The sequence below is a fragment of the Lontra canadensis genome, unplaced genomic scaffold, assembly GCF_010015895.1.
Source record: "Lontra canadensis isolate GAN:19392208 unplaced genomic scaffold, GSC_riverotter_1.0 scaffold177, whole genome shotgun sequence".
Lineage (NCBI taxonomy): Eukaryota > Metazoa > Chordata > Mammalia > Carnivora > Mustelidae > Lontra > Lontra canadensis.
Window position 1 is genome coordinate 1,301,500 of NW_022631171.1, and position 23,471 is coordinate 1,324,970.

Sequence of the window (23,471 nt, forward strand, 5' to 3'; positions counted from 1 at the left end):
GGGCACATGCGTCCCATTAGAGCCAAGAGGACTGCCTTTGTTTTGCATGAGTGCGGTATCTGATGACTCTCCTCCCAAGGGAAAGGCCTTCAAGTGTTTCTTAGCTACTCCTTCCTTCCGTCTGGCTGCTTTGAATATTTTGCTTCTCAGTGCCATCACAGAACCCAAATTCCCATTTTATAAAGATGTGTCACCACTACTTATAAAATGGAATTCCGCTTTTATCTTAGAATCTGTGTATGTGTGTGCACGTGTGTTTCTAACAGTTAATGAAAGTACTGTGCTCTTAAGTGGATCAGTCGCACCTGTTTGGTAAGAGAAATAGTGTTCAGAAAATGCATTTGTTGAAAAGTTACCATGATTTTATTATCAGAATCTGCCAACTTAGAGAATGAATTTTTAATTCGCAACTTAGTCCCATTCATAACCGAACTTTCAAATAAGTGTATTTCCATTTTTATTATTCAAAGAAATATGGGCATTTTCAGTCTAAAAAAATAAAGCACAAGAGTTTTATCTCCATTTTTATTCCACATGTTAAATACTGGGGACTCTAAGATGAAGTAAGTAGGGAGATCTGCAAGGTATCATTTAGCTACCAGGCGAGGATTCTGACTTTTTAAAAAATTTTTCTTGAAGATTTATTTATTTATTTGATAGAGGCACAGCAAGAGAGGGAACACAACCAGCAGGAGTGAGAGAAAAGTAGGCTTCCTACTAAGCAGGGAGCCCGATGCGGGACTCGATCCCAGGACCCTGGGATCATGACCTGAGCCAAAGGCAGATGCTTAACAACTGAGTCACCCAGGCATCCCAGGATTCCAATTTTTAGATCCCACTATTTATAATTGTAGGCACATGAAATAATTTTAACAACTTCCAGGTAAAACTAGTAGTTTGTATCCCTGAGTCATCCTGAAGAAACCCATCACTGCAGTGAATGGGAAAGACATCCAAAATCTGCAATGGTTTGAGTAGTGGCTTAGAAATTACATGCAAGGGGCCCATGGCAGGCTTCACCCCATGGGGGGGGGGGTCTTTCCTTCTTGTTACCCTCACCTGGCCTGACAATTTCTTCATTACTCTCTTCAAGCCACAGACTAAGCCCCTTGTCCTCAGTGAAACATCTTAACCTCCTACTTTATGGTGAAAGTGGGTCCCCACCCACTTCATCTTCCCATGTAACCTACAAATATGTCTGGACGGGCATCTGTTCTCACCTCCGCCAGTCCAGTGTCAGAGGATAATGGGCTCTTTTCTCCTTTTCAAGGCACCCTTACATGTGCCTTTAATGCCATAGTCTACAGCCTCATTTTTTCACTAGGCAGAGGTCATAACTGTGATTGGGGTTATAAACTCTGCCCTCTGGTTTACATGTAAGTAAGGATGATAGGTGTCCATGGCCGCTACGGTATACTGTAGCAAGTACTAGAACAGGGAGGAACTGAGAGAAGTCTTGAGGGTCTACAGAAGATTTTGGCAGAGGATGTGAGGGTGTGTGTGGGGGGGTGGGGGGGGCAGAGTTGTAGGGAAGGTATTTGTAATTGAAGCAACCCCATATGTCTAGTTGCAAACATGCAGTGTACGAAGTGACTGTTAAGACTGATAAAAGATGTCAAGACATCAGTTGGATGTCTCGACCTGGGTGGTTGAGATTTTAGGCTGGATTATTTGGGATTTTTCCACACAAATGAATAAGATTGCTAGAAGAGTTAGATATAAAAAGAGCTAAGGGTAAATCCTGGCATCAATGGACCAAGAAATAAGAGTTTCCAAAGAAAATTTAGAAGGATTTGCCTTCTCGGTTCCATTAAGAAAGTGGGGGATATGGCAGCAAAGGAACGGTTGGGGGCACTCCACTCCCTCTATTCCCTCATGCTCCTGTGTCCTCAGTCTGACCTTGAGATTTTCCCACACCACGTGGGTCCTTGGGTTCCCCAATTCGAAAGGAGCCTGTATAACATAACTGCTGACTCCCCTTCCTTTCCCATTAGACTCGGCACTCCCACTGTCTCCCTTTGCTCATCTCTGCATGTGCTTCTTGTACCTCCGCAGCGCACGCACCCACGTGGCGGGATCTGCACCAGCCCAGCCTGACACCACCGCACTCCCAGTTGACTGCCCAGCTCCCTGACACTGCCCGTGCCTCACTGGAAACACAACTTCCTTGTCTTCTGTGAGGCTTTTGCGCGCTCTGTGTCGTGTCATGTCCTCTTCTCCCTCCACTCCCTTCCCAGCCAGCGGGGGGCACAGCTGCGAAGGGTTTGGGCTCTGGGGCCAGAATGACTGCTGCTCACTGCTTGATGGTGGGTACGTAGTCTTTCTGGGCCTCTTTCCTCGCCTATACAAACGGGGATAATAATGGTACCTTATCCCTAGCATTGCTGTTTAGATTTTTTCCCCCAAAGGAGACAGAAGTTTACCGAATATAGTGGAAGCGAGCTGCAGGCCTGACATCGAAGGAGACTGTAGGCTTGCTGTGCAGATTCAAACCAACCCAGGTGGGGGTGCCTGGCTGGCTCAGTCAGTAGTGTACAGGATTCTTGATCTCAGGGCTGTGAGTTCCAGCCACGTGTTGGGTGTAGAGATTATTTAAAATCTTTAGGGGCGCCTGGGTGGCTCAGTCAGTTAAGCATCTGCCTTGGGCTCAGGTCATGATCTCTAGGTCCTGGGACAACCCTAAATGGAGCTCCCTGCTCAACCAGGAGTCTGCTTCTCCCTCTCCCACTCCCCGCCTCTCCTCCTCCCAATTGTGCACTCCTTGCTCTCTCCCAAATAAAATCTTTAAAAAATAATAATAAAAATGAAATGTTTTTTTAAAGACAAAAAAAACCACAAAAACCTAACCCATCTAAAATATATTAAGCAGTCACTGGATGTTAGTTATTGCTGTTATTGTCTACTAAATGCCATGGCCTCCAAGAATTAGGTTTTGGCTTACTTTTCTTGCTAATCTATATGGTTCCCCTTCTCATTGTTTAAATTACCGCCAACATGTTCATGGCTACCAGATAAGGACCTGGTGTAGACTTCCTCAAGCTCTTCATAATCAGCTGCCTGTTGGACATCTCCCTTTGCATATCCCACAGAGAAGTGAAATTCATCTTAATTCTGACTTGTCATCCTGCTGCCCCCCCTCCCTCCAAGCCTCACCTCTGCCTATCTCCCCAATTACCCAGCCAGTCACCTAAGCTCTTCTCTAAGTGCTAATTTCTCCCTTGTTTCTCCTTGCACAGTCACCAAGCCCTGCTGATCTTAACTCCAAAATATTTCTCATGTGTCTCTTCTGATCCCCATTACCTCACATCTGCCAGTAAGTAGCATTGCCAAGAGCCTCATAAGTGGTCTCCCTGCCCCTATCTCAGCCTTTCAAAGCCACCTTTCAAAATGCCACAAGGTGACCTTTCTCACACATAAATCTGCCCGTCACCCTCCCTCTGCTCCTTAGAATCTTCAGTTAATTCCCGACTGCCCAGAGTACCAATACCAAATTTCCGGTATGAGATACAAGCAAGGACCTCTATATATAGTTGGGTTATGCGTCCTTGCCAACTCTCCACATATACTCTAGAATATATACTTATAGACAAGTATATCCTTTCATAACTGCTCATACTTTCTGCTGCCCCCACCCTTCTCTACAATGCCACCCTTCACTCAGTGAACTTTTTTTTTTTTGAACTGTCATACTTTTAAGATTTACCTCACACATCACTGCCCAAAGGAAACCTTACCTGACCTCTTGATTCATACTTCCATTTGGTGCCATTCTTTAGTATTCTGGGATTTTCCTGTTATCATCTGAGTTTACCAATTATGTTGGTGTATCTGTCTTTCCCATTAGACTATAAGCTCCAGAGGCACTGAAAATATACTTTACCCTATATCTAGTTAAAAACAGTATTCAATAAATGTTTGTAGAACTGGAGAGTACAGCATGAAACTGAAATTCCCATAGTTATAGAACAAAAATTCCTTGCCAAATTTATTTCACAATGTGTCACATCTCAGAAAGAGATTGTCACAGTCCATGTGGCTATAGAGCTCACTACAAACCAATCTGGTGGGTAATCGCTAGTGACATCTATGTATATGAAAGAATCCTGGAGCAGTCCCAAAAGGACCATACAAATTCAATGTAATTCTAAGGTTTTTAAGAATTCTTAAGTAAACTTTGAAGGGATTATTTTGTTGGGATAGACGACGCTCCATTTGGGAAAAAATGGATATATAAACAAATATAAGTTCCAAACTGTTTAAAGATCTAAAATTTTTTAAAAAAGAGAACATTATTAGAATATTGGAAGAAAACATAGGCCATACTTTTGTAACTCAGATGGAAAAGGTCCTCCTCAGCAAAACATAAAACCCAGAAACCATGAAATACTAATAGATTGGATTGTATGAAAAAACAAATTAAATTCTGTGCCACAAAGACAACATAAAAAGAATTAAAACACAAATATCATGGGGCGCCTGGGTGGCTCAGTGGGTTAAAGCCTCTGCTTCGGCTCAGGTCATGATCCCAGGGTCCTGGCATCAAGCCCCACATCAGGCTCTCTGCTCAGCAGGAAGCCTGCTTTCTCCTCTCTCTGCCTGCTTCTCTGCCTACTTGTGATCTCTGTCAGATAAATAAATAAAATCTTAAAAAAAAAATCACAAATATCAGGCTATAAAACACTAAAGACTACTATGCAGAATGCATTAGGAGTACCTACAAACTAACAAGACAACTCTATAGATTAAAAAGGAAAGACACAATAAAAACAGAACAAACATAATAAATCAACTGGCTATAAACAAGAAAAGATGAGGATAATAAATACAAAAAGATAATCCTATGAATTCGAATTAAAATGAGAGCATACTGGTTACTATTTCCTCCCTAGATTTGCCCAAACCATAAGGTTCAATACCCAGTATTATTAGCAAAGGTGTCAGGAAATGGGCCTTTATATGCTGTTGACAGGTAGATAAACTAGTTTGACTTTTTGGAAAGCAATCTGGCAATATCTATCATATAAATGTGCATATCCATTAGCTAGCCAGCTAAATTGTTAAGAATCTATCCTACAAAACATCAAAACAATGGGGAAGAGTCTTTATTTTTTTTTTAAGATTTTATTTATTTATTTGACAGAGATCACAAGCAGCAGAGAGGCAGGCACATAGAGGGGAAAGCAGGCTCCCTGCTGAGCAGAGAGCCCGACGTGGGCTCCATCTCAGGATCCTGGGATTGTGACCTGAGCTGAAGGCAGAGGCTTTAATCCACTGAGCCACCCAGGCGTCCCTGGGGAAGAGTCTTTAAAGAAAATGTTATATATGTGCATAGACTGCTCTACAGTGAAAATGAATCCCATATATCTATATCCACTCAGAAGCAGTGTTAGGTCAACTGTTTAAGGAAAAAAGCAAATTCTAGGATATGTATGTGTGCCTATTTATGTTAATAATGGCCATTCGAGGGGCATCTGGCTGCCTCAGTCGGTGGAGCATTCAACTCTTGATCTTAGGGTCATGAGTTTGAGCCCCACACTGGCCACAGAGACTTTTTTTTTTTTTTTTAAGATTTTACCCATTTATTTGACAGAGAAAGATGGAGCAAGAGAGGGAGCACAAGCAGAGGGAGTGGGAGAGAGAGAAGCAGGCTTCCCACTGAGCAGGGAGCCCGATGCGGGGCTCAATCCCAGGACCCTGGGATCATGACCCAAGCCAAAGGCAGATGCTTAATGACTGAGCCACCCAGGCGCCCCCTTATTTTTTTTTAAATGGCCATTCTAAAAAAATTCCCTCACTGACTAAGATGGGTACTACTTCAAGGCCTTTACAAATTATTGTTTGGCCCTTCTTACTCACAATTCTAAGGGAGGATGGTATTACCCTTTACAGAGGTGACGTTCCTTGCTCTAAGTCTTACAGCTAATAAATGGTAGTCAGATTTGAATCTGCGCAGATCAAAAGCCTGTGCTCTTAACCACTATGCAACACTGATTCCCTAGGAAGAGAACTAGAAGGCCCAGTATGAGCACATACACACAAATACAGACACAGAGAAAATTACAGAGCCAGGGAGATCATTTTTAGTTCATGATTTTGACCTAAAAGACAAAGGTAATAAAACCAGTTTCATAGGTGGTAGTTAAAAGTAGCCTTGACCAATCTCTTCTGCCCTCATGACTCGTGAAGGCTCAGGTAGCAAGTTTTTCTTTTTAAAACATAACATGACAAGCATTTATTAAAAATCAGTCTTCATAAAAAAAAAAACTTAAAAAATAAAAATCAGCCTTCATATATAAAAATACTACTACTGTCTTAGATAAGGCAGCTTTTTTTTCCTCCACTAGTTACTGAATTTGGAGCTAAACCATCTAAGCTTTCTTTCCTGGTATGTGCATAAGCGAAAACTTCTATTTTGAGTCATCTAAAGTACAACAGTCACCAAACAGGATTCTTCCTGAATAATGCCAACTTAATCTCATGGGAGATGAAGTGTGGCCTTGGCATTATAAACTATCGATCTGAATTAACTGTCCCAGTGGAATACAGTGGAAAAGCAAATAATCAAAATATTAACTATAAGAAAAGTAGAAGTTAAAACTTGATTAGCCTAAGAATGAGAAGTCTGAGTAAAGGAGTAATTATCTACTTAAGCATAAAAATTTTTAAAACTAACGGTATGGTGACTATAGTTACCAATGCTATATCGTATATTTTGGAAGCTGCTAAGAAAGTAGATCTTAAAAGTTCTCATCAGAATAAAGTATTGTAATTTTGTGTGGTAAGTGATGTTAACTACTTATTGTGACATCATTTTGCAAAATATACACATACTGAATCATTATTGTATACCTAAAATTAATACCATATTATATGTCCATTATATTTCAAAATTTTTTAAAATGGGAAGTGGGGTACCTGGGCAGCTCAGTCAGTTAAGGTGTCTGACTCTTGATTTTGGCTCAGGTCATGATCTCAGTGCTGTGATATCAAGCTCTACATCAGGCTACATAATGGGCATGGAGCCTGCTTAAGATAATTCTCTCTCCATCTCTCTCTGACACTCCCACCCCCCAACAGAGAAATAATAAATAAATAAATAATAAATACAGTTTTTAACAGGGAGAAGATTAATAAGCATTTGGTCTTATGGACTTGTTCTGATGAATTTTGAAACAGGATTAGGACTGCAATCATTAAGAGGGGAAATAATGGACAGATTAGTGAAAAAATCCTGAGGTAAATCAGGCTGATAAATAACTTGTGACTTTAATTGCCCTTCCAGATCACTTAAGCTTCTTCTGCAATTACCTGGATATCTCAGTAGTACTCTCAAAGATTTTCGTATTCTGACAGCAGTACTTTTATTTAGAATCATTTTACATTTACCCAATTCAAATATTTATCCAAAACAATTTAGGATTTTAAAAAAATTTTTCAGTTGCTCATTACAGAAATCTATCTGAAACTAGCTTAAACACAAAGGAAATTGACTGGCTTGCATAAGCAGGAAGTCCAGGGTGGTTCTAGCTACAGCAAGTTCAGATCCAGACACTCAGTGTTGTCCAGACCTTCTCCATCTCAACAGCCTTCACCTTCATCACACACAAAAGGACTCTGTATATTGTAGGCAAAATGGTACAGCAAGCCCCAGATGCAGCTCCTGCTAGTTTAGCTATTCCAGTAGGGATAGCATTTATCACCTTTCAGAGAGCAACCCCAGAGAAGGGGCATGAGGTGGAGTAGGATGAATGACAGACCCCCAAGGTCAAACAGAAGTGAGAAGGCATCCCCTAAATGAATCAAACAAGAGGTTACTGCCAAAAAGACAAAAGGCAGAGCTAAGCCATTCCATTCCACTGCTTTTATTGGTTTGTGCTTTTTTATTTTACATCAGCTATACTTTCAAATGGCATTATTACAAAAATAATTTGGATATATACTGTAAACCATATGTAAGGGTTTAAAAAAACAGTGTTTTGAGCTGGTCACATGGCAGGTCATAGATGAAATGTTGTTGCTATAATGTCATGCATTAAGGGGAAAAAATAATAATAATTAACTGTCTTTTTCTAGCACCCAGGGAGAGGAATCAGAACAAGTCATTTGAGGTAGGCCTCTGTGCTTTCATTTTCTATCCACTAGTTGGGTAAACAAGTAGAGGAGTACCCAGGTCCACTTGAAAAAAGAAAAAAACTTTTTTCAATCAATATAATAAAAACTGTTACATCACTTTGCAGAATTCAAGTACCAAAAGAGATCTCCCAAGACTCTGGCTTCATTACATTTCTTCCTTTAAGGCTGGGAGTCTAAAACATTGACAACCAATAGCTATTTATCCTACTTCTACAGGTCCTCAACACGTGGGTTATTCCTCACATCTCAGCTCCTATATGGTCAAGAATAAATGTAATGCACAAACACAAAGATAACCAGGAAAAACTACTTCCTGAGCATCTATAATGTGACAAATATACTTCTAGGTGTTAAAGATACAGCAGTTAACAAGTTTCCCATAAAAGCTTACTGACTCCATCTTTACTAAGTTAACAGCTATTGGTTATCTAGTAAAGCCACATGACTTCCAATACACATCTTTTATTACTTTTGACTGACTTCAATTAACCTTTCTACAACATAATTCTTCCATTACTACCTAGGAACTTGTCAATCAGTAACTGTTCTATTTACTGTAAAGCATCATCTTCAATCCTGGTATTTTTCTTATTTTGAAAACTGACAAAAATGTGTGGTTTTTATGTCAGTGACTATTCACATCGCATTTCCCAGTGGATATTCAACTCTTCTTAAATGGCTAATTTTCTATAGCAGAAATGTGTGTGTGTGTGTGTGTGTGTGTGTGTGTGTGAGCAGAGCTGGAGGAAGAAGAGCAATTGCAGATTAAAACTCTTTAAACCACAGCATTCTAATTGCAGTTTTTATTTTGAGAAGTAAATTCAATTCCAATCCCTGAATTACACTTTGACCTCTAAGAACAATCACTGTGTACCTATAAGAATTCAAAGTATATATTATTTCTTTCAGTATCTTTTTAACAAAATTATTCTCCATTTGTTATATACAAATTTCAATGTTTGGGTATACATAAACATTTCGGGGTGCCTGGGTGGCTCAGTCAGTTAACTGTCTGACTCTTGGTTTCAGCTCAGGTCACAATCTCACGGGTCGTGGGATCAAGCCCCGAGTAGGGCTCTGAACTCAGCGGGGAATCTATTTAAGGAATTCTCTCCCTCTGCTCCTTCTCCAACTCATTCTCTCTCTCTCTCTAATAAATAAATCTTAACAAAAGTATTTCGTCACTTTTGCCATGGCTTACCAAAACCTGTAAACCAATGCTTATCACCTCTGAGCTAGAAAACAAAAATGGTTATTTTCTGCTTTCCCAGGATGGTCCTTCATTAATTCTCACTGCCTATGTTTCATTTAATTCTTCTGTATATTCATTTAACAGTTACTTTTACTTCCCAGTACTTTACAACTGGCTAGTATTTTTCTCTACTAAGACTATGTGGTCTCATATTATGTATGTGCACACACGGGATATGCTTGATGCTCTACTGAGAACCACTCCTCTCCCTCACCAGGAGTCCAGGAAAAGAGAAGGGAAAAACATGTTCTCTGTACTACTGCTCAGTATTAGTCTCTACTTAAAACTAGGAAGGCAACACCTAATTAAAACTATCCTCTAAAAACACCTTAGTAGTTGGGGACACTTGAGTGGCTCAGTTAAGCATCTGACTCTTGATTTCAGCTCAGGTCATGATCTCAGTCACGGGATTGAGCCCTACTTTGGGCTCTGCACTCGGCATGGAGGCTGCTTGGGATTTTCCCTCTCTCTCTACCCCCCCACAGCCCTCCCTGCTCACACCCAGATGCCCACACTCTCTCTCTGTAAAATAAATAAATAAATAAATAACCACCTTAGTAGTTGGGGGGGAGGGAGAAACCTTTGAAACATGAGGTAGAGCAGCTGTCAATATCTAAATAAAATGACAAAATGTGATACATGTTTAATAACAAGAAACTTTATTGAATTACAAATTTAAAAATGGATCACTTAATTTAAAAGTGTGACTATTTTAGTTTTATTCTTCCAAAAATGCACTTTATTTTTTAAGTGATAAAGTTAATCTGTGAAATAACAAAGTAGAGACAGGATGGTACCAGTGGGCCAATGCTCATATATGGGGTCCTAACATGAACCTTTAATGTTGCTTTCTGTATTACATCAAATTGATCTGCATTTTAAAAATGGGAAAAGGGAGCAAAGGGGAGTGCAAAGCATGTACTGAAGTCTTCCTATAGGAGTATGATAGAATACAGATTTAGCATGATAAAATGTGGCCTTTGTAAAAATGGCCTTTAAGATGTGCTAGAGCAAGTGTAACCTAAGGAACATTCCCTAAGGAAATCATTTTTTTCTTATTCCTAACAAAACAAATGGTACACTTGTAAAAAATAAATGTTAAGTATAAGATCTGTACTGTAAAACCAACTGCATTATAGCCCATATATTTGGTTTGTTGAACAACCTCATTCATTGTGTAACAATAAAAGACCAAATTCAACTCAGGACAAAAATATTTTCTATCAACCTCCATATGGAAAGACCACAGCTCTAATGATTTATATAGTCCTTAAACTTAATCCTTGGTCAGTAAAGATTTCCAAATCAAAAATCAAGTCATATCTGTTTATAGTAACTATACTGTACTAAAATGCTAATATTTCCTTCCAAGTTTGTCTTCCTATGAGGGGAAAAATGGTCAGAAGCTTTCATTCTTTGCCTATGCTGGGATTTATGAAAAACCTACTAAACTACAACAGTGTTCGGCAAAACTAAAATACAACTACAAAGTCAAACAGGTAAATAACAAAACCAAACTGATTTCAACAAAGTCAAGTCATGTTTCCAAAAGTAAAATCTAGTAAGAAAAAGTCATAAACATGTACAAGAAATGATTATCACAGTTAGTTACAAATGCAAAATAATATCTAATTATCCCAGACTTGTGAACATAATAATTAAGATAATCTCATAGGCTAGTTCAAATATTATGTACAATTTAGATAAGCTGGTCAAGTATTATCTGAATACACACCACATCTGATAAACTTATATTACCTTTTCTCCTCCTTTACTATTTGTATGTATGTGCCAATATGGGGGAAAAATGTAATTTCCATTTTTATGTATTAACTGAGAAGAACAGTATTCCTACTGTGTGTGTTTGGACTTTTAAAAAGTTAAGGTTCATTTTTCCTTTCAAAAGAAGAAAAAGTAAAAATAAATTGCCAGAAGTTTAACTGATAAGAGTTTAATATCAACTTACTATAAAAATGAAAAAAAAATGTTTTGAAACAGATACCATACAATTATTATGTGGTCTCCCTACTGATCTGAAACTACAGAAGGCATTTAAGGAAGGAATGCTATGTCAAAAACCAAGACTAACCCAAGGGATGTATGTTACTTTAAAAATCTGATTTGCAGGTAAACTAGATGCTTGGCCTAGTTTTAAAGCTAATTACAAAATCCATTTTTTAATGGTCCAGACATTTTGCCATTTCTTCCAACTCAACAGAACTGTCAAAAAAAAAAAAAAAGTATTTCATGAGATCTTTAAATACAGACAATGGGGTGTACCCCACCCCCCATTTAACATAGTATATACTTAATACTGATTAAAAAGAGGCATTTTTTAAAAAGATGTTGTACTTCTCAGACATGAACAGACACCTATCCTACATGTTTGTCTTTTCCAATTTACAATCAGTAGGAATATATAACTGAAGAAATACTATCAATTTTTTTTTTATCAAGTACCCCTCTTCTTAATGTTTTTAGGTTAAAAAAACAATTTAAAAAAAAAAAAACTGAATTCCAATCTTGAACTTCTAAAGTAAGCCATCCTTGGACATCAGCTTGCTACATTAAATTGACCTTTCTTAAATCCAAGAAGAACTATGTCAAAACTATGCTGCAAACTGCCTGTATTCAAAACCAACTGCAATATGCCCCATAATAATAGAAATCATCATCATCATCACTATCATCCATTATGCAAAATAAATCTAAGAGCTATCTAGAAAAGCCAGACTTGCTCAACAGAACTAAAAAAAAAAAAAAAGAATGTCCCTCTCTTTAACCAATGTAAAAAACTACTCAGGATGGAAGACACTATTTCAAATCATGATTCTCTCAGTACCAGACACTTTCAATACCAGTAACCTTCCCAGATCAGAACTACATCTTTGTATATAATAAAATGAGTACTGGTCTCAACCTCTAAAATAATATCTAGGGCCAAACCTATACCATATTTGTGGAGGATATTCCCCCATTACCTAGCTTTTAATTCATTTCTAACTTTCAGAAAATGTTTTAACTTAGGTGAATAATTCAAAAGGGCTAAATAATTTAAGAGCGTTAAAGGGATAAAGCTAAGTATAGCTTAAAAAAAAAAGGAGAATCACATAAGCTTCACAAAACCAATAAATGCAACCATTTTTGGAATACCAACAATTATCAGGCACTTTTTAAATACAGTATCTGTACTCTTCACTACAGCCTATGATGTAGATATTATTTACATTTAATATGTAAGAAAATTATAGTTCACTAATGATAAGAAGCAGAGTTCAAAACCTGTTTGGCCCTACCACGTGAGTCTCCCCAAATACATACCCCTAGCACTCACATCTCCATTAACAATAAAAATGGTCTCAGAAGTGATTCTTCTCCCAAGTTTAAATTATATTTCTGTGGCTCACAAAAATCACTCAAAAAGGGATCATTTAAATAACACACACTTGCCTGTGTGGGGCTCATTCCAAAGTACATAGGCGATATGAAGTCTCAGTGAAAAGCCTACCAAACCATGACAGTGCTCATCTGTTAATTCCTAAAATAAACACTAAAACCAACCTGTTGGATTTCAACAAAGTAATCTTTCCAGAATCAAAATCTATGAAGACAAGTAATACCCAAAATCTCTGAAGACAGATTTTCCGAAGTACAAGAGTCAAAGCAATTAAATAAGTATAGTATATACAGGACTATGATACAGTAAGTGCAGTTTAGATTCAATCCTGTTACTCCCACACCAAAACCATATGAAGATAGGAAAATTAAATTAACATTCTTAATTTCTAATAGAGTACAATATAGTATATTCCTTTACAAATGGTTTGTCATGGACTTCAATAGTACTAGACAGCATGAGCAGATGTATATATTTAGATACCTAGGTAGTCTTATGAAAAGATGTGAAAAAAATCTATTATAAATGGATAAAATATGAATATAAGAAAGTGTCATATACCTTCCATCGATTTCCACATTCATTGCAGACAACAAATGTTGTCATCGGTTCATCAGCACTACGAGTTTGTACCTACAGTAAAATCAAGTGAAAAATATTATTTTTTAAAATACTATAAAAAGTCTGACCTAAATAAGAACATTCTACATTAAGAGATACAGTAACCAAAACAGTAGCACAATAAAATGTATAAGAGCCTGAAACAAGTTCAAATAAGCTAAGTAATGTCAAAAGGACACATATTTCAAAAACTTTATTTTTCTAAGTCATTGTTTGTCTTTTCATGTTTAATTTATCCCAGATAAGTGGGAAAACCTTCTAAAGTCACACATACTTTTTATAAATGGCTAATAAATATTTAAAAATCATCATCACTAAGAAGCACTAAATGTTAATTAAAAGATACAACAATCTTCTCTTATAAATTAGCAGAGATGTAAAAATTGTGAATATTTCATTCTGAAAAATATAAACTGTCACAACCTTTCTAAAAGTTAGGCAGCAACAAAGTAAGAGCCTCAAATATCCATTCTCTCTGACCTAGGAACCTGACATCTAATCTATTATAAGATGGTAATTGGAAACACAAAGACAGGTAAGTATCTGATCACAAAGTACAGATCAATATCACTAATCATTAGGGAAAGGCAAATGAAAACCACAAGGAATTATCATCTCATACCTGTTAGAATGGCTACTATGAAAAAGACAAGAAATAAAAACTACTGAGGATGTGGAGAAAAGGGAACTCCTATACACTGCTGACAGGAATATAAACTGGCATATCCATTGTAAAAAACAGGCCGGCAGATCCTCAAAAAATTAAAAATTATACTACCACACAGGAAGCCTGGCTGGCTCAGTTGGTAGAGCATGAAAGTCTTGATCTTGGGGTCGTAGCCCCACATTGGAGTGTAGACTTAAAAAAAAAAAAAGGCAGAACAAGCATAAAAAGTAAAAAAAAAAAATCAACTATCTTATGACCCAGCAATCCTATTCCACAAATACATGTGAAGAAAATGAAATCAATACCTCAGAGAGTTATCTACACACTCACACTCACTGCATTACTCACAATAGCCAAGATATGAAAACAATCTAAATGTCCTTCAGCTGAAGAATGGATAAAGAAAAGTTATTCAGCCACAAAAAAGAAGGAAATCCTACCACTTGAGACAACACGGATGGACCTGGAAGACATGCTAAATAAAATATGCTAAAGAATGACAAATACTGTATGGTATCACTTATATGTGGCATTGTAAAAATGAATGAATGAACAAATGAATGAATGAATGCAGATTTCATAGGAACAGAGAACAGATAGTAGTTGCAGGGGCTGGGAGAAGGGGGAAATGGAGAGATGAAGGTCAAACTTTCAAGTAAAGGAGAATAATTTCTGTGGCTCTAATATATAGCATAATGACGATAGTTAAGAGTAGATCTTAAGGAACTCACCACACACACAAAAAAAGTTAGCTATGTAAGGTAATGGATATGTTAACTATCTTGATCTTGGTAATCATTCCACAGTGTATATGTATATCAAATTATCCCACTGTACACTTTAAAAACATTCAATTATATGTCAATCATTCCTCATAAAGCCAGGAGTTGGCGATGTGTGTACAGGGATGTTTGAGGTGTAATTTTACAGTAATAACACTGGAAACAACTTAAATATTCAACAGGGAAATAATGAAGTAAGAGCATACCCATCTGATGGAATATTATACAGCTATTAAGATGTTTACAAAGGGTTTGGGTTTTTTTTTTAAATAATTAAAGGAAAATGCTTACATTATTATAAGTTAAGTGAAAGAAGTACAGTTCTGCCTTGAACAATGTGGAGGCAAAGGGCACCAACTCCTCATGCAGTTGAACATCCACAACAAACTCTCCCAAAACACAACTGCTAATAGTTTACTGTTAACTATAAGCCTTACCAACAATACAAACTGTCGATTAATACATATTTTGTATGTCATACCTACTACATACTGAATTCTTAAATCAAGCTACAGAAAAGATTTTAAGAAAATCATAAGGAAAATATATTTATAGTAATGGACATAAATACGTTGAAAAAAGTTTGTATGTTAAGTGGACTTATGCACTTCAAGCCCATGATGTTCAATGGTCAACTATACATAAAATGGTTTAAAGGGGTGCCTATGTGGCTCAGTTGGTTAAGCATCTGCCTTCAGCTTAGGTCATGATCCCGGGGTCCTGGGATCAAGCCCAATGCCAGGCTCCCTGCTCAGCAGAGAATCTGTTTCTTCCTCTCACTCTGCCTCTCCTCACTACTCATGCTCTCTGTAATAAATAAAATCTTTTTAAAAAATGGTTTATAGGATTTTGCTACAACTAGATTAGAAAAACTTCACAAAATACTGCAGGCACCAAATACCGACCACTATTCCTTCTAAATGCAGATTAACGGGTGATTTAAATTTTTTGTTCATATTTTTCTTCATTTTCCAATTTTTCTATAAATAGGTACTTTAACTGCCTTAAAACAGTTAATGTAGGGATGCCCTGGTGGCTCAGTTGGTTAAGCGTCTGACTCAAGGTTTGCTTGGGTTGTGGGACCTGGGCGTGGAGTCTGCTTAAGATTCTCTCCCCCACTTTCCCTCTGCATCTCCCCACCATCCCTCTCTTAATTAAAAAGAAAGAAAAAAAAAAAAGCTTATATGAATGAGAAATCCCACTCCTGAGAAAATACCCAAAAGAATGGAAAGCAGGGTCTCAAAGAGGTATCTGTATACAAAAGTTCAAAGCAGCAGTGTTCATAAGAGCCCAAAATGTAGAAGTGTCCATTAACAGATGAATGGATAAACAAAATGTGGTATATACATACAGTGATAATTCACCCTTTAATTCGCCTTAAAAAGGAAATTATGATATATGCTATAATATGGACTATTTGTGAACATTACATAGTTTTCATTTGCATTTCCCTGATGATTAGTGATGCTGATCTGTACACATTTCTTTGTGCTTCTAATTACTATCTTAGAATAGATCAGGTATCAGAATTAAGCCAGGGACAAAAAAGGACAAATACTGTTATGTAGGTTCCATTTATACCTCTGACTAACTAGAGTTGTCAAATTCAGATACTGGTGGTTGCCAGGAGCTAGGGAAATGTACAGTTACTGTTTAATGGGTATCGCATTTCAGTCTTGCAAGAGAAAAAGAGTCCTGGAGATTGCGATATTAATTTGTGGCAAATGTATTTGCCACAAATACATTACCTGTATTACTACAATGTATTACTTGTATTACTACTCAACTATATATTTAAAAACGGTTAAGGTGGTAAATTTTAGGTTATGTGTATTTTGCCGTAACTAAAATTTTTGAAACAAAAGAGAACTCAGGAAAAAATAATAATAAGCTAGTATGATTTTTTTAAACTTTATCAACCATAATAGACTTCTGAAGTTCTCCATTGAGAACTACTGAAAACAAGGTCCCCAAAACAGGAGGTTTTCTTTCAACTGTACATTCCTGAATGAAGCTGACAATGCATTATATATATTAAAGTTGTAAGTTATTCTTAAGGTTTAAGTTATGGGGGAGATGTGGAAGTTGGGTGAAGGCAAGAACCTGAACACCAACAATATTGCATCCTGAATAATGTCTATTTAATTTAGTATTGGATGATGAAATCCAGTAGATTTCCACCTTGAAGATGAGAAGCACACCATACTTGTCAACTATCAACATGATTTTTAACTCAAAAGCCCAAAGGAAGATAAAGAAAAGGGACTCTCAAAAGAATACCATTCTGGCTAAGGCCTTCAGATAAAAATCGTTTGAAAAATCCTTCTGAAATATTCTCATGTATTTATATCTAGATACTTGCTAACTAGGGCCCGAAAAGTACACAGATAGGAGGAACTTTTTGCTCTCTTGGAAAAAAGCTGATCTCCTGGTAGGTACATGTTAACCAAGAGTCAAACTTATGTCTATTATATCAGTTATTTTGCCAACGTTGGAAGTTTTCTATCTACTGAAGTAATTGATTCTAAGAAAATCATACCTCATCTTTAGTACTAGGTTCTTTCTATTAAAAGAAACATTTTTTATTATAGCTGATTATGTAAATATATTACTTCTTCATATGGATTTTTTTAAAGATTTTACCTATTTATTTAGAGAGAGAGAGAGCGTGTGCAAGGGGAGGGTGGTAGATGGAGACGGAGAGAGAACCTCAAGCAGACTCCACATTGAGCACAAGCCCGACATGGGGCTCGATCCCAGGACCCTGAGATCATAACAGGAACCAAAATCAAGAGTTGGACGCTCAACCGACTAAGCCACCCTGGCACCCTGACTTCCAATGTTTTAAAGACGTTTTGGCTTTAAATACCTATTTATACTTAATACTTCCTGCTATGTAGCATTTTCAGGACAGAATTTTTACTGCTGAGATGTTTCTGCCTAATCAAAAGAAAACCGAGCAATCCAAACTCAGAAAAGTTTTTTTTTAAGATTTTTATTTATTTGACAGAATGAGAGCAGGAAAGCACAAGCAGTGGGAGTGGCAGAGCAACAGGGAGAAGCAGGCCCCGCCCCCCAGCCAAGCAGGGAGCCTGATGTGGAGCTCTCAATGCCAGGGCCCTGGAATCAGGGCCCCAATCAATCACCAGAGCTGAACGCAGTTGCTTAACCAACTGAGCCACCCAGGTATCCCCAAACTCAGAAATTTCTGAAGCTACTTTCATATTTTAATATATTTTAGTGACTATCAGTAGTAATAGTTCTACAAAAAAAAAATAATGAAATATCAGATCTATAACTATGATTAAATGAAAGACTCCAAAAAGATAGAAAGGACTTTGGATTGGTTAAATAGAGCATATCTGAAAATGGGTGTTATGTACTTTTAAAAACTAAAAGAGGCAGTTTATATAATGTGCTACCACATGTGTTTAGGAAATGGGGAAACAGCGATGCATGGCTGAATTTGTCAGAAGAGCATGAAATTAATTCTTGATCTCAGGGTTGGGAATGTGAACCCCACGCTGGGTGCAGAGATTACTAAAAATTATTAAAAATAAATATTAAAAAAGGGAAAATAAAAAATATATACATATTTGCATATGTATGCATAAAACACATAGGAAGCCACAAAACAAACTAGTAACCTAGTTTATCTCCAGGGAGGTGGGGCCAAGTTGCTGCAGGCAAAAGTGGGAGGGGAACTTTCCACTCACAATTTTTTGTACCTTTTGAATTTTTAACCTTGAGAGTAACACCTTCTAAGAATTAAAAAAAAAAAAAGTAAAGGTTCCTTTCTACAACTTATAGAGAGTTTAGTAATACTACTTCCTTAACTGCTTAATTTTCTATCAATAAAAAAATTCAATTCCCTAAATCCATTATCCTACAATATTAACTGTAAGTTGTTCTTTAAGGAGAAAATTTTGAGTTTAGTAAATTATAGACACAGCACAAAAATAGCTACTTGACAAATGAAATTAATGACAGTGATAAACCATTTTTACACACGCATATACAACAAAAACAACCATTATGTGGCTGTTTTCAGCTATCTTTTTGTCTAAGAACAAAAAGGAAGGTTAGTTGCATCATATATGAAAAGTCATCAATACGTTGCAGAAAGGCAATCAGTATCTGGAAAGCGGCTAAGCAAAAGTACCCATGCTCCAAGTGAGGAAGAGTAAAGAACTTTTCTTAAATTATATGATCCTGCCTAATAAAAAGAATTATAACCTGTTTATACACTAACCATTAATCAACTGCTCAACTATTAGAGAAAGAATATGGCCATTTAAGTAAATCCCTACAATGATTTTTATAAATTTTACCTGATACAGCTTTCACAGTAACAATTTCCATGAAAGTATAAATACATCAACTTATTTTCAATTAACTGGAATGTGTTAGTATTAAGAAAGCATTATCAGGGGCGTTTGGGTGGCTCAGTTGTTAAGTGTCTGCCTTTGGCTCAGGTCATGATCCCAGAGTCCTGGGATCAAGCCCCCCATCAGGCTCCCTGCTCAGCGGAGAGCCTGCTTCTCCCTCTGCCTGCTGCTCTCCTGCTTGTGTTCCCTCTCTGGCAGTCTCTCTGTCAAATAAATAAATAAAACGAAAGAAAGACATAAAGAAAGAAGGAGGGAGAAAGAAAAATAGAAGAGAGCAAGCAAGCATTATCAAAGTACTGGTAATTATCTTTACTACTTGTTTTGAAACAGGAGTTGCAAGCATTCTATTTATGTATTTACTTTTAAATGGATTATAACTGACATATAATATTAGTTTCAGGTGTACAACATAGTGATTTGATATTTTTATACATTATAAAATGATTATATGTTTAGTTACTCTCTGTGACTAAACAAAGTTACATTACAGACTATATTTTCCATACTACACATCTTCTGACTTATAAATTTTATAACTGGGACGTTTGTACCTCTTAATCCCCTTTACTTAGTTCATGCAACCCCCCACCCTTCTTCTCCAACAACCACAACAACCACCAGTTTGTTCTCTGTATCTGAGTATTTCAATTTTTTTTCTTTTTAGATTCAATAAATAAGTATGTGTGTGTGTGTATGGTATTTGTCTTCCTCTGACTTACTTGACTTAGCACAATACCCTTAAGTATTCTTACATGAAAATAAGAATCTATAAATAATCACAAACCTGTGTGTAAGTACAATTCTTCTTTTTACATTTGCCACATGTGAATAAATCAGTCTGGGTTCCACCCGTCTTGGCCATCTGATGCTCTCTAATGGCTTCTTTGGTCAAATTTTTCCGCATCTCTTTGAGTTCATCACTAGCCATTTCCTGTGAGGGAGGTGGCAATACCACTCAGTTACAGGCAACTCCTATATATATATCCTGAATGTTTTTTATGTTCTATTAGCTTAATAAAAATGGAACAAAAACCAACTTTTAGAGTTTTAAAGGTGAAAAATTATTTCTCCTCCAAGAACTCAGAGTTTGCTTTCTTTTAAAATTTCATCAAATACTTTTAAGTTTCTATGTGAAAATTAGATTTAATTACTGCCTAAAGGTTTATAAACCATGTAATAATACTAGAGCAATGAGCACCTCTAATACCCAGATTGTTGTCCGCACCACTGTCCTCCCCAAAAAGGAATGAGGGATCTTTGGAGAAGCATCTGGTTCCCATTTTGAACCAAGAAATGCACGGGATTTGGGGCACCCGGGTGGCTCAGTCAGTTGAGCGTCCAACTCTTGGTTTTGGCTCAGATCATGATCTCAGGGTTGTGAGATCCAACCCCATAAAAACTACGCTCAATGCGAAGTTGGGCTTGGGATTCTCTTCTCCTTCTCCCTCTGCCCCGCCCCTGCTCACACTCTATTGGGGGAAAAAAAAAAAGAAATGCACAGGATAAGCCAGGGTCATCCTTTTGCGCCAGAGAAGAATGGAAGCTACTAAAGACTTTTGTGGTTGAGTCATATGGATGAGGAGCTAATATGAAGGAGCTCCCATTAGCCAAAGATAGGACAATTTCTTCAGCTATCAAAATAAATTTCTGTAAAGAACCAATCCCCACTGAATAAATAAAAATGTCACAAGCCCATGATGATACCGGAAAAGAAGAGCACAACCATACAAAAACAGCAAGAAAAGCCCCCAGTGGCAATTACTAGGGCACCAACTCCTCATTCTGGTAACTATTAACTAAAGGAAGAGTTTCAGACAACAGACAACATTTACTTGCCTTTCGTATCCAAACCAAGAGGTCACCAAGTGCCTGAGTTTACAATGGAAAACGCTTCTTTATCAAAGAAATCTAGCTAATATATGTGAAAGGAACGAAAGAACTTTAGAAATCACTATTTTGTAACTCCTGGTAATTTAATCAATTCAGGTAAGGAAATCAGTGGATGAATGCATTAGATGAAAGGTCAAAGGAGAACTTTACAATGGAGGAATCAGGCTGTTAATATCCATACCCACTAATCGAGCTCAACATGCTAACAGTAAAACAACAAGACATTATGTGTCTCCCGATGCAAAACAAAGTAAAAAGCACCAATTCCAAAGTATTATGTGGGGAAAACAGGTGAATTTGTATGTTATCAAACCTATAGAACTAGATTCCAGTTCACAGAAAATAGAGGGGACAGAAAAGTTAAATAAATAACATCATAAGGGGGCGCCTGGGTGGCTCAATGGGTTAAAGCCTCTGCCTTCGCCTCAGGTCATGATCCCAGAGTCCTGGGATCGAGCCCCACTCAGTGAGGAGCCTGCTTCCTCTTCTCTCTCTCTCTGCCTGCCCCTCTGCCTACTTGTGATCTCTGTCAAATAAATAAATAAAAAATCTTAATTAAAAAAAAATCATAAGGAGGAGAAAATTCATACTGTGGGATACAGAAGTAAACTGGTTTCTTCAATAGGTCAGTGTCATGAAGAAAAAGGGGGTTGGGGCAGGAGAAGAGACTGCAAGAGATTTAAACACATATATACAAAATCTTTAGAGAACCCAACTAAAGATATGTGCAGACTGGAATCCTGATACAAAGAAATGTACAATCAGGAAAATATTAATATATAAATTAGGAATTGCTGTTAGCTTTGTTGGATGTAGTGATGACAATGTAATTATGTAAGAAAAAAAATTTTTTTAATTATATTTTTAAAGGTATCTCTCTTAGGTTTATAAAGGTAAAAAGATATAATGTCTGGGATTCATTTGAAAACAACTCAGGGGAAAAGGGAAAAAAAAAGGGATGGATGAAAAGGGTCATAAGGCACCTAGGCAGCTGCCTTCAACTCAGGTCATAATCCCGGGGTTCTGGAATCAAGCCCCTCATCAGGCTCCCATCTCAGCGGACAGCCTACTTTTCCCTCTCCCTCTGCTTGTGTTCCCTCTCTGTGTCTCTCTCTGTCAAATAAATAAATAACATCTAAAAAAAAAAAAAAAAAAAAACAGAAAAAGGGTCACAAATTCTATTTTTAAAAAGATTTTATTTATTTATTTGGAGAGAGAGCACAAATTGGGGGGGAGGCAAAGGAGAGAAATGGACTTCCCACAGAGCAGGGAGCCCAATGAGGGGCTCAATCCCAGGACCTTGGGATCATGACAGCTAAAGGCAGACGCTCTACCGACTGAACCACCCAGGTGCCCCAAGGGTGACAAATTCTTGAAAATACGTGAAGCTTAGGTGATGTATATAAAGGAGTTCATTACATTATGGTCTCTAATTTAAAGTTTTATGTTATTTTAATGAGGTTTTAAAAAAATGAATGTTAAAAATATAATTTTATTAGCTATATAGAAACAGAACTTTATTCTCTTGGATGTGTAATAATAAAATGAGACTGCAGATTACGAACAGCTGTGTCTATAAAGAGCAAGCTCTGAATTTCGTTTTCTCAATCATTCCCTAAAATTTAAGGAACAGTCAATAAGATGTGACCAATTTTATGGGGTTTAACCCTGAAAAGAACTTGGGAGGTTAAAAAGCCTGTTTGCAATTAGATATTCAAATCTTCAATTCCATGTGAATCCAAAATAAGTAAAAACAGTTTAATTTTTAGACAATGATTTAAGGCAATCAACCAAAGATCATGGTATAGTTGTGGAAGAGACAAAGTATTGATACCAACAGATTTAATCACCTAAAGTTATGTGTCTAGTACATTATACATATAAATATAGCAAAATAGCTAATGATAATTTATTATAAATATAGTACTTATAAAGTACTTTATGATTTATACATACTTTTCACCTAACATCATGGAAATGTTCATATATACTCACCTCTGCTGTCATTCTAGCGAATAAGTCAGGAGGAATATTTCCACACAGTACATTTTTCCTTAAATTTGGATTCTTAGCATCTTTAAGATTTGATATTCTACTTCGTACTCTATTTTTGTATTTCATGTCTGTATTCCTTATTTCTTGATAAATAGGTACTAGGCCGTTAAGGAAAAAAAGTTAAAATTGTAAAGGTATTTTTTTTTATTTCACCAAAGTAAGAATTCCTAAAATTTCTAAGCAGTTCTCCAAAACGGTTCCCAACTTAGATTAAGCTAACAGGCAGTGTTTCTACCTCATTTCTTGATCTGTAACTGGCAAATAAAAGTGATCCTACTTTTATTAC

The 23,471-nt window shown here is 36.9% G+C and overlaps 1 protein-coding gene across 3 annotated transcripts in view; it reads right to left on the bottom strand.

The window, feature by feature from the left end:
* Positions 1–10,027: 10,027 nt before the first annotated feature.
* The window catches only part of TCEA1 (transcription elongation factor A1), a 39,118-nt gene continuing 25,674 nt past the window's right edge, over positions 10,028–23,471 (bottom strand). For all 3 annotated transcript variants that reach the window (XM_032846587.1, XM_032846586.1, XM_032846589.1), the window contains 4 exons: positions 23,126–23,280; positions 20,025–20,171; positions 13,344–13,415; positions 10,028–11,605 (listed from right to left, as the gene is read on the bottom strand). In XM_032846587.1, the coding sequence (XP_032702478.1) occupies positions 11,597–11,605; positions 13,344–13,415; positions 20,025–20,171; positions 23,126–23,280 (383 nt within the window). In that variant the 3' untranslated portion in view covers positions 10,028–11,596. The remainder of the gene's footprint in view (positions 11,606–13,343; positions 13,416–20,024; positions 20,172–23,125; positions 23,281–23,471) is intronic.